Below are 12500 nucleotides of genomic sequence, written 5' to 3' on the forward strand. Positions count from 1 at the left end.
TTGCATCTCGCCTCCGGTGTCTTAGTGCAGTTTTTCCTTCCCTCTTCTCGGCGTGCGTCTCACTCCTGCGTTCCAGCAGGGCGGATGTGACGTCAGTGAGACTTCGGGAGTTCCGATTTGGCGGGCTGGCTGTGAATCACCTTCACTCTACGCGTTTCTTCCCTTAGGATTTCTTCAGGAGCCTCCTCCTCCTCCTTCAGGAGACTCCTGAAGAAATCCTAAGGGAAGAAACGCGTACAGCCAACATTTGTTACACTCGATCCATGTATCAGCCCACTCAGCACAACTGTCAATATGAGAAGGACCCAATTGGGTGATGTGGTAGCGATGACAACCACTGATGCAGCTGTCCCTCCATCCCAATAATTTTAGATCCGTATCAGCAGTATATACAATTAAGAGGTCTTTTTTATTTTCTTGTTTCAGGCTTACACTGATTACAGTGACTCTGTTTCCAGGCGAATGGGGTTTATTCCTCTCCCGCTAGCTGTGCTGGTAAGTATAAATGCAAGCGTCTGGGTTTTTTCTGAGTCTTAGCAGCGTCTTCCAGGCAAAGGTGAGGGACCACAGATCTGTATACTGTTTAAAAAAAAAAATATATAACTTGTGCGCACAGTCACATGTCTCAGACAGGTCTGCAGCCCGGCTTTTCATCTTTATCTCTTGACATACAATGCTTCCACTGCAGCCAGGGATTCTGGGAAATAACATGCAAATGAGCACAGTGTCACCATTTGCTTCAAATCCATTTTAACATGAAGACCTGTAACAGAGGAGTGTTACAGCCTCCAAGAGCATTACAATGCATAAGATGAAAACTAGGTGATTGCAAATGTAAAGAAAAATGAGTGTGTTTTATTTATTTATATATATATATATATATATATATATATATATATATATATATATAATTTTATTTTTTTATTATTATTTGTAATCCACACTTTTATGACAATTAACATATACAACACAGTATAATACAGTACAATACAATAAGACTCAAAAACAAAAAACATGTCAGAAAACATATCAGTTTTACTCTCTAAACTCCATACTCAGCAATACTTAAACCTGATCATTGCCCTAATCTTGGAACGACATAAAAAACAATACTACAGAACTCTGCATCGTTTCCCCATAATCAGTCGTAGCATACGAGTGGACAATATTGCATAATATAATATGCAGATTGAGTTATACATCAGAATACACTATCACACACTGACAATTTAAATGATAAATACATACATACAATCACGAAACAAAAAATTAGGTTAAAATAAAATCTAAAAAGTCAAACCCGTATTTAATAATACCAATTGTCTCTATTACAGGCAGTCCTCGGTTATCCGACACAATGTGTTACTCAAAATGGCGTCGGATAGCGAAGCGTAAAGTGAATCACATTTTCCCATAGGAACACTGTTTAAATCAAACGTTCCGTTCCTGAAGGCATTTTTAATGCTAGAAAACACAAAATATTTTACTCCAGCAATAAGATTATGCTGCACACACATACATTATGATGTAAAGATTCTATTTATTGAATCCAGAACTGTATAATAAAACTGTTAGACATGTTTAAAGGCATAAATACCCCACTAAACCCTCACACAGACTGATCTGGACGATTTCCCTGACTGCAGCTTTCTGATTGACATAATGTTGCAACTTTGCAAAGCGTCGTAAAAGCGTCGGATATGCCATTTTGGCGTCGTAAAACCACCCATAGGGATGCATTGGACAGCATCGGATAAGCCAGGGTTTCCCAAACTTTTTTTTCCGTGACCCGGTTATTTTTGAACTTCTCCTTCGTGACCCACTAAAAGTTTTATCGCCTATACTGGCCTATAGGGCCTGCACAGACACACACACAGCCACTGATACACACACACACACAGCCACTGATACACACGCAGCCACTGACACACGCAGCCACTGACACACACACACTGATACACACACAGCCACTGATAAACACACACACCCACTGGGTGGGTGGGAGGGGGGGGGACTGGGTGGGTGGGAGGGGGGGGGACTGGGTGGGTGGGAGGGGGGGGGACTGGGTGGGTGGGAGGGGGGGGGACTGGGTGGGTGGGAGGGGGGGGGACTGGGTGGGTGGGAGGGGGGGGACTGGGTGGGTGGGAGGGGGGGGGACTGGGTGGGTGGGAGGGGGGGGACTTGGTGGTTGGGGGGGGTACGGGGGACTGGGACTGGGTGGGAGGGGGGACTGGGACGGTGGGAGAGGGGACGGACTGGGTGGGTGGGAGGGGGGACTGGGTGGGTGGGAGGGGGGACTGGGTGGGAGGGGGGACTGGGACTGGGTGGGTGGGAGGTGGGACTGGGTGGGGGGGACTAGGACTGGGTGGGGGGGACTAGGACTGGGTGGGGGGACTGGAACTGGGTGGGTAGGAGGGGGACTGGGTGGGGGGGATGGGGGACTGGGACACTTGGGTGGGAGGCAGTGACTGGGTGGGTGTGTGGGAGACGGTGGGTGAGTGACTGGGTGGGTGGGAGACGGTGGGTGGGTGGGTGACAGTGACTGGGTGGGTGACAGTGACTGGGTGGGTGACAGTGACTGGGTGGGTGACAGTGACTTTGACAGTGACTGGGTGGGTGGGTGACAGTGACTGAGTGGGTGACAGTGACTTTGACAGTGACTGGGTGGGTGACAGTGACTGGGTGGGTGGGTGACAGTGACTGGGTGGGTGGGTGACAGTGACTGGGTGGGTGACAGTGACTTGACAGTGGGTGGGTGACAGTGACTGGGTGGGTGACAGTGACTGGGTGGGTGGGTGACAGTGGGTGGGTGGGTGACAATTGGTGGGTGGGTGACAGTGACTGGGTGGGTGACAGTGACTGGGTGGGTGACAGTGACTGGGTGGGTGACAGTGACTGGGTGGGTGACAGTGACTGGGTGGGTGACAGTGACTGGGTGGGTGGGTGACAGTGACTGGGTGGGTGGGTGACAGTGACTGGGTGGGTGGGTGACAGTGACTGGGTGGGTGGGTGACAGTGACTGGGTGGGTGGGTGACAGTGACTTGGTGGGTGACAGTGACTGGGTGGGTGGGTGATAGTGACTTGACAGTGACTGGGTGGGTGGGTGATAGTGACTTGACAGTGACTGGGTGGTTGGGTGACAGTGACTGGGTGGGTGCGTGACAGTGACTGGGTGGGTGGGTGACAGTGACTGGGTGGGTGACAGTGACTGGGTGGGTGGGTGACAGTGACTGGGTGGGTGGGCGACAGTGACTGGGTGGGCGACAGTGACTGGGTGGGCGACAGTGACTGGGTGGGCGACAGTGACTGGGTGGGTGGGGTGACTTACCTTGAGGCCGGACGCTTTCCCCTGCTGCCCCCGATATCCCCTGCTGCCCGGGACTGGAGGTGGGCTTGGGGGCACGGGAGGTGGGCTCGGGAGGGGGTGGCACGGGAGGGGGTGCCCCGGGAGGTGGGCTCGGGAGGGGGTGCCACGGGAGGTGGGCTCGGGAGGCGGTGCCACGGGAGGTTGGCTCGGGAGGGGGTGCCACGGGAGGTGAGCTCTGGAAGCGGGTCGCGGGAGGAAGCGGGCCACAGAGGAGCTAGTACTTCCTCCTCCGTCCCACGTTGGGAGTGGGGGGGAGGAAGGGAGCGGTCCCTGCTTGCCCTGCGCATGCGCGCGGGACCGCAGGGGGAATCGCTGCTATTTTTTTTAACTCGAGCGCGGGGGGGGGGGCTGGGAGGAGACACCGCGCGGCCAGCCTCGCTGCGACCCGGCAATTTTGGTGCCGTGGCCCGGTGCCGGGTCGCGACCCATCATTTGGGAAACGCTGGGATAAGCCATTCGTCGTAAAACGAAGCGTCGTAAAACGAGGACTTACTGTATTCCCATTTTGGCAGATGATTCCTCTCTCAAATCTTTTCACAATATTCTATTACCAGTGAACTCTGACCACGGCCGCCAGAGAAGCTCAAATTATAACCTTGTATCAGTGGTTATATATGATAGTTGTTCCATCCTCCATATCCTCCCATATTCTCGACTCCCATTGTCCTATAGTGGGTGCATGCAGTTTTTCCAGTTGGCAGCGATGGCACATCTTGCTGCATTTAGCATGTGTATTAACAGAGATTTCCTAATTCTGTGCCCCTTGACCTCTTCCTGTTTAGCAATAAAATACTCTGGTCTTTTCGGATTCTAATCTTGGTACAGGCAGTCCTCGTTTTACAACGAATGGCTTATCCAACGCTATGCAATGCATACCTATGTTCATTTTTACAACACCAAAACGGATTATCCAACGTTCTTATGACGCTTTGCAAAGTTGTTGATGTGTATATAATATATATATTATACTATATAATATATGATATATTATGTTATATTATATATATAAATACATATATACACTATATAATTTATGTGTGTGCTGCATATCTTATTGCCTGCGTAAAATATTTGGTGTATTTTAGTGTTAAAAATGCCTTCAGGAACGGAACCTTTCATTTAAACAGTGTTTCTATGGGAAAACGTGTTTCGCTTTAAGACGTTTCACTATCCAACGCCATTTTGAGTAACGCATTGTGTTGGATAACCGAGGACTGCCTGTACTATTGAAAATCTGCTCCACTATCATATCCAAAAAACACTTTATTTTCTTACACTTCCACCAAATATGAAGCATTGTTCCCACCTCCCACATCCTCTCCAGCACTTATTAGACATTCCTGGATAGCATTCTTTCAGTTTTTGTGGTGTATAATACCACCTATACATTATCTTATATGCGTTTTCTGAGATATTCGTTGGCATCGAGGAAGAGCTGGCATTGCTCCACATTTGTGTCCATTCGAGTGCAGAATATTCCCTACCTAGCTCCTTTTCCCAAGCTAATACAAACCCTGGGTTATGTTTCAGTCTTGATTTCCAATAATGTTCTGTAGATATACGAAATTGTGCCCACCTGCACCCAGCAACCCCAACACTGTTTCAAAAGAATACAACGTCCTCAACGTGTTTTTTATTTTATTTTTGTGTTCATATAGTGAAAAAATTGCATATATTGCCATCTCTCCCCTTCTTTAAAATCAAACCGGCCCTGAAAGTGTTTATAACATCTAGTTTCTCCCATTTCCATCTGATCTCCTAGCCTAATTAGACCCGCTTGGCTCCACTTTTTAAATATTCTGCGATCCAACCCTGGGGGAAAGTCAGGGTTCCCGCATATTGGCGTGAGAGGGGATGGGAACATAAACTCTCTCATCCTTGGATATTTCATCCCATGCACATAGTGCTGCACCGATAGTAGGGTGTTCACAAAGACCTTTAGGGTGATCTGTCTTCCTGAGCCATGGAGCCTTATTTGTGTCTACATCTTTGCATTAATTGTTTTCAATTTCCACCCAAAGTTTAATTTTAGTACAATGATACCATTCAAAAAGAGCGTTCACTTGTGTAGTAAGTTAATACTTGTTGATAATTGACAGAGCAAGTCCACCTTGTGATTAATGCCTTTAATGTTTTAATATTGGTCCTTGGTTTTTTAAATTCCCAAATAAATGTATTAATTTTACTTTGGAGCATAGCAATATACTGCTTGGAGACTTTCACGGGGATAGTCTGGAACAGATACATAAGTCTCGGCAATATATTCATTTTAATACAGTTGACTCTACCTATCCACGGGAATACTCTTATTACACCTTTTAAAATCATTTTCTCTTACTACACTAACGGTGTATAATTAGCCTGGAACAGGTCCTCTACTCTTGGTGTTATATTTCTTCCCAAATATTTTATATTTCTATTCTTTCACTCGAAAGGGACATTTTCTTTTACTTGGGCTGCCAACTCTGCTGAAAGATTTATATTAGGAGCCTCTGTTTTTGTTAAGTTGATTTTGAAATTGGATGCTAAACTATAGCTACCCACAACACCCTTTATATTTGTTAGCGAGACCAGTGGGTTAGTTATTATCAGAAGAATATCATCAACATATAATGCGATCTTATGTTCGTTCTCACCTATTTTAACTCCCGCAATGTATGGATGATTCCTTATCGATTCTGCTAACTGCTCCATTATTAGGGCGTAAATCAATGGGGACAGCGGGCACTCCTTTCTCGTACCATTAAGTATTTTAAATGTGTTTGAGACCTGTCCATTTACCTTGACCGATGGGTTACTATATAGTGCCTTTATATACTACCTAAACATATCCCCTGTTCCTATACGCTCCAGCATCTTAAACATAAAATTCCATTGCACTCTATTGAATTCCTTTTCTGCATCTATAGACAATATCATAGTTGGAGTCTGTTTTTTATTAACCTGATTTCAATATATTTATAACTGGCCTCGTGTTCTCTTTGGCATCCCTTTTTTTTTCCCCAACTTAATTTTTTTTTTATTGGTTGCTCACGTTTACGTACACAGTGTTCATATACAATTTGCAAGGTGAACTGCTTATTTAAATCAGCATTAATCATACATGCACAATAACCATGGCTAGCAGACCAACTTATAGACAACAAATGCGAGACATACAGACGAACAAAAACGACAGACCTGGGAGGGGGGGAGGGGATGTCCTTCCGCTGCCGCTCCGCCAGATGCTGTGTATGCTCTTACTCTCCAGTCCTGGTGGGGAGGCCCCGCGCTAGGTTTCCAATCCCATAGTGCCAATTCATCCCTGAGCAGGGGGTCACTATTCGAAGACTCCTTAACCTGTCTCTGTCCCTATCCTGTCCCGTCTGCTTGTCTTGTCGCCCGCCACGTCATCAAGGGAGAACGCACTTGTCTTTATTAGCGCCATATCGTGGACCTTTCAACCCCAGGTATGTCTGTCTGGGCCAACCATGGCATCCAGACTTTTAGAAAATTTGCGCCAGTGTCATTGACAAGACTCGTCCATTTCTCCATCTGGCAAACTGTCCAAATTCTATTCCGAATTTTCGCAATCAGGGGATCTCATTTTGTTTCCAACGTGCTGCGATCTCCACCCTTACTGCCATCACAAAGTGCGCCACCAATTTGTTATCTATTCTGGAGATTCCCGGGTGTGGCCTATTAAGAAGGAACATCCACGGGTCTAATGGGATGTGTGTGTCTAGAATCCTGTTCAGCCAATCTTTAATTGATTACCAGACCGGGACGATTCAGGGGCATGACCACAGCATGTGCAACAAGTCTGCTTGCTGTCCACATTGTCTCGGGCACAATGGGGAGTAACTAGGCAGAAATTTGGACAATTTTAGATGGGTGAGGTACTACCTCATCATTATCTTATATGCGTTCTCCCTCAAAGTCGTGCATATGGAGCTTTTTGAAGTTGCCAGGACAATATTCGTCCATTCGTCTAGGTCCAGTTCCTCCCCTTAGTCAGTTTCCCATCTTGTCATGTACCCCGTTTTCTGTGTCACAGTCGAGCCGGAACCGGTCATTTCCCTGTACATCTGCGATGTGAGTCCCTTCGTGTTTGTCCCTGAACGACAGAGCTTTTCGAAGTTGATCAATTGGTTGTGGGGTTTTTGCGATTGGTAAAATGCCCTGATATGGAGGTACCTGAAAAACTCGGCATTGGGGATATCTTTTCCTGATTTGTTTGGCTTCCCTTTTTGATATAAATCCGGTTTGATCCCTCTTTACCAGTTCCGGTAGGTATTCATTGTCAGTTTGCTAATATTTTGGTGAGTATTTTGACGTCTACATTTATGAGCGATATTGGACGATGACTTGCACAGTTTAATTTGTCCTTGCCTGGTTTAGGGATAACTGTTATATGAGCTTCTGACACATACTGGGACAGGTTTCCCGTATCTCAATGTGTTAAACATACCTTGAATATATACCATCAGGGATTTAGCAACAGTCTTATAATATGTATGCGGCAGTCCATCAGGCCCCGGGCTTTTCCCATTGGGTAGATCTTTCACCACTTTTTCTATCTCATCCCATGTTATAACCGCATCAAGTTTAGCTCTCGCCTCGAGTGATTGTTTTAGTTTGAATATCCTTCATAAATATTTATATATCCTCCTCTATACAGGCATACTCCGGTTTAAGGACACTCACTTTAAGTACACTCGCGAGTAAGGACATATCGCCCAATAGGCAAACGCCAGCTCACGCATGCACCTGGCAGCACTTGTATGCTCTTTTTTCCTATTCTGCATGGCTTCTATATTATATCACTTCTGGTAAAATAGCCTGAACTCCTCTCTAATAACTTTTGGATCCTGTGACACTATTCCATCCTGTTTCTGAATTTTACTGATCTTAAATTGGCTCTGTTTCTGTTTTAAATTGTTGGCCAGCAACCTATCCATCTTATTACCTTTCTCATAATACTTATGTTTAAGCCAAGTCAGCGACATTTCTATTTTTTGGGTTGCTAACAAATTAAATGTTCCTCTGGCTGTTATTCTGCCAATATCTCCTTATCAGCTGCCCTCTTATGTTTTATTTCAAGGTCTTGGATTACTTGGCTTAATTCTAAAATTTATTTTTCTCTTACTCTTTTCCTGAGTATGGAAATATGGAAAGAAACGAAAATAAGCGACTGACACATATATATTCAGCCGCCAGATATGAAATAGTTAAGGCCTGAAAACAGAAACAGCCAGCCCTAGATGCAGTAAAAGCGAGACTTTGGAGGGTTTGTCTCATGGAAAATTTGACTGGGATACAAAACGACACCGTTCAGAAATTCTTAAAAGTATGGGAACCATGGAGAATTTGTATAGGAAATAGACATCTTACTAGAGGAACTCCAAATTTGACAAAAACAATCATCTATCTAATCTCTTACATTACGGTCTTGTTAGTTTCTTAGCCCTTTCTTGTACGCATACATAATATCCTACCTTAGCACTCAAACTTAATGAAAAGACAGCATTTTACCGTTAATTTATTATCTATAGTACGTCTGTTATGACATCACAGCACTACTATAGATCTCTTTATAAACCAGTCTTGAGAGCATAACCATCCCTTAAGTATATCTAACTTTAACCCAAGCTGATTATCAACAAGAAGAACCATTTTTAAACCTTTAAACTGTCACATATTATTCCATCTTATCTTATCCTCTTGCGACGAGAACTATTTTGTGAGCTATACTCCCGTTAGCGGCTATCCATCGCTTTTTGTAAATCAGACCTCTGTTCTGACAGCAAAACATAAAAGTATATAGTCCATATATAATCTCGGTTATTTACTCTTCTTCACTCGGTGGTCTGTTTCATCCTGTGGTTTCCTTCTGTCTCCATACTGTCGGCCGCTGCTATCATTGGCCTTTCTGTTCATTTTACTGCCCACGTCTACCCATTGTTGCCCTCTCCGCTCTGGGTAGGGCCGGATAGTTCCTGAAGTTGCGGAGTCCTGCGGTCTTTCACTTGTTTTTGGTCCTAGAATATTGTCTTTCAAAAAAGTTAGTGGGGTTTTTCTCCGTATCTGAGAACGGAAACTTTCCCTTGCTGCATAACAATCAGTTTGGTAGGTAATCCCCATTTATATCTCACACTGGCTTTTTGTATGTGCACAGTAATTTCCCTCATATCTCTGATGTGCTGTAGATTTAACGTGGAGAGGTCATTATACAGCTGGATCCGGGTCCCCCTCATATTCTATAATAATGCTTCTGGCCTTCTGCATAATTGGACCCTTTTCCATAAAATCGTGCATTTTTATGACCGTGTCTCTCGGGGGGGTCTGTTGGTCTGGGTCTAAGCGCTCTGTGTGCCCTGTCCATCTTCCAGGTCCGTTCCTGTGTTTCGTCCGTCACATGGGAGAATAATTTTTGCAGATATGGGACCAACTCTTGGGATTCCACCGTTTCAGGTATACCCCTGATCCTTATATTAGAGCGTCTCCCTCTATTGTAAAGATCTTCTATATGCAGTAGCATATTCTGTACAGTCTCATCCTGTTCCTGCACTTTATGGGTTACATACTCCTGTGCTGTTGAGACCGTTCCAGCTTCTTTCTCCAGCACATCTACCGTCTCTCCTAGAGTAGTTATATCCTTTTTGATCTCAGACAGTTCGGTTTTAAGCATTAGCGTTCAGTCTGTTAACAGCTTTTGTATATCTTCTTTGGTCACTAGATTTGTCAGTTCTGCTTTTGTAGCATATTCTACCTGTCCTTCAGCCATTAAAAAATCTTTTTCTTTTCCCTGCCCAGGCGAGCCTTGCGGGGAGCAAGATGGCGTTCGCGAGTCCGCTGCGCCTGTGTGCTTTGGCCCTGTCTCCGATCGTTGGAATCTCTGAAGTGTGCTTTCAGCTGCTGCAGATTTTTTTTTCTTTTGTAGTGGGCATTTTCTACAATTCTGTTGCTGCCTTGCACTTCTATTTTGTTTTAGTTTGCTTTAGGGCAATGTTGGGTAATGCTGCTAGGGTGTGGCTATATGGTTATTTTATTTGGCTCATATAGTAGTAGCTCCCCTGTGGCCACTGTACCTCATCTATGCGGCCGTCTCGTCCGTTGCCTGCCACATCTCCCTTAGCTTCCTCACTCACTCATTCTTGTGGGCTTAAGCCATCTTGGATCCTGGACTGGGAGGCAAGGACCAGACGGCCTGCCAGGACTCACATCCACAGTCCCCTAACTGTACTGCAGATCAGGGGGCAGTAACTGCTCTCCCTACCACCCAGCAGAGTATCTGCTCTGCACCCCCAGGAGAGAGGAGGGCTCCGGAGCTCCAGTGGGGAGGGGAAATGGGGGGTGGGTGTCCTGCCGCTTCCCAAGCACCCGCCACCGGTTCCTCTGCTCCTGAGTGGCTTCTCTGGCACTCGTGACTGTCGGGCTGCTCTGGATGCCTCTCCCTTCTCTGGATCTCTCCTCTTGGAGAGCGGTGCTGGCCAGCGCCATCTTGAATTGAGGGCCGGTGGGTCTGTGCCTCTCCGGCTGCTGCTATTACCGCTGGAGGTGTACTTGCCTTTCGCCGGTGGAAGCGGGCATCGGGTTATAGTCCGGGGGCCCCCATTCACCTGTGGCTAATTTGGGACACTTTTGCGCTCCGTTGCCGCCTATTCCCCCCGCGATCCTGCACAGAGCTCCATTGCTGTGCGACTGCTTGGCTCGATTGCTGGACACGCCCCCCCTTCCATATATTTTTAAGTCTGATCATATTTTTTTTCCTTACATTTATTTACAGCAGGGACTTTAAATGGGGTGGAGGAGTGATTCTCAATTTGTTTGCTCCATCCGAATGGTACTGTAGTTAGATTACTGCATCCCCTCCCACATCTGAGCTCAAATTCTGCGAGAGCATATGACACGGAGAGTAATAAAGCAGGGGCAGGGTATTAAAGCATCAATCACCTGGTTGTTAACCTATTCGACAATAATAGAGCTTGTCCTGTTTTTGTAGGGAAAAATTTGCCAGAAGCAAAGCAAATAAAACTTAATTTGTATGTAAACTACAATAAATAATCCAAACTAAAGCACGTTACACTGTAATTGGCATAACCAGGTCTGTTGCTGTGACTTTCCTTGGAAAGGATAGCCCGGAATGCAATTTGTTACACACTGGGCAGGTTTCCTATTCTGAGGCAGCATGTTAAGGAGAAAATTGCTGATTATACCTGGTAGTTGATCATATCCAAGACGGTATTTGATTTACTGGAGGGAAATTATTTCAAGCCAGTCTGATACCCCCTATTGGCTGGTAGAATAGTCGATTAATTGAGTGACCACCTGGGTTTTAATACAGTTTGGCAATATTTAACATCAAAGATGTCTAAAGAAATGCAGCTCCCTAGAAATGTGTACTTAAATAGTTAAATTGGTAAGAGACTGCTGATTGGGAGTGGAAGAGAGGTAACGGTTGTAGTAAACAGACTCCTCTCTGTGACTTATTTAGTGCCTTAGGGTTCAGTACTGGGTATTATTTTATTTATAACATGTTTTACCAGGAAGTAATACTTTGAGAGTTACCTCTCGTTTTCAAGTATGTCCTGAAGACATAGAGTTAAGATAAGAAATTAACATGTTACAAATACAGTTACATAAGTGAACGGGGTAGGAAATACTTTCAGTTTTGTGTGACATTTCAGATGGAGAAAGTATGCCTTTTGGCTTAATTGTCTGTTTTATTTCACATTTTCTCATATAAATGTTAAAACTCCCAAATGTATTCATGTTTTTATTTAAATAGCGCCATTAATGTACATAGCGCTTGTGATGTAATCGTATTTTGTGCAACCTCTAATTCAGATGTCTCATTTTGCGGTAATTTATCTCTATGGAGATTTAAAATGACTGTTTTATTGTCTCCTTTTATTTTTTACTAGCTCATCAGAGTGGTGACGAGCTCAATAAAGGTACAAGGAATCCTGGCGTACACCTGTGTTGTGCTCTTCTATTTCGGGTAAGGTTTATATAAAGCAAGCATTCTGTGTCGGACTGGTGTATATAGGGCCCAGTAAACTCCGATTATAGGGCTTCCTCCAACCCCTTCCCCGTACGGTTGTTGAACAAAGGGGCAGGAGGGGTTCAAGGGGGCCGCCGCTAAAGCCT

General features: G+C 45.2%; 1 protein-coding gene across 1 annotated transcript in view; it reads left to right on the forward strand.

Annotated features, from left to right (window-relative positions):
* The window catches only part of TAPT1 (transmembrane anterior posterior transformation 1), a 65842-nt gene that overhangs the window by 42101 nt on the left and 11241 nt on the right, over positions 1-12500 (forward strand). Inside the window, exons 9-10 of the mRNA XM_075616610.1 lie at positions 427-495; positions 12275-12351. Coding sequence (XP_075472725.1) covers positions 427-495; positions 12275-12351 — 146 coding nt within the window. The remainder of the gene's footprint in view (positions 1-426; positions 496-12274; positions 12352-12500) is intronic.

This window comes from Ascaphus truei, chromosome 1, assembly GCF_040206685.1.
Source record: "Ascaphus truei isolate aAscTru1 chromosome 1, aAscTru1.hap1, whole genome shotgun sequence".
Classification (NCBI taxonomy): Eukaryota; Metazoa; Chordata; class Amphibia; order Anura; family Ascaphidae; genus Ascaphus; species Ascaphus truei.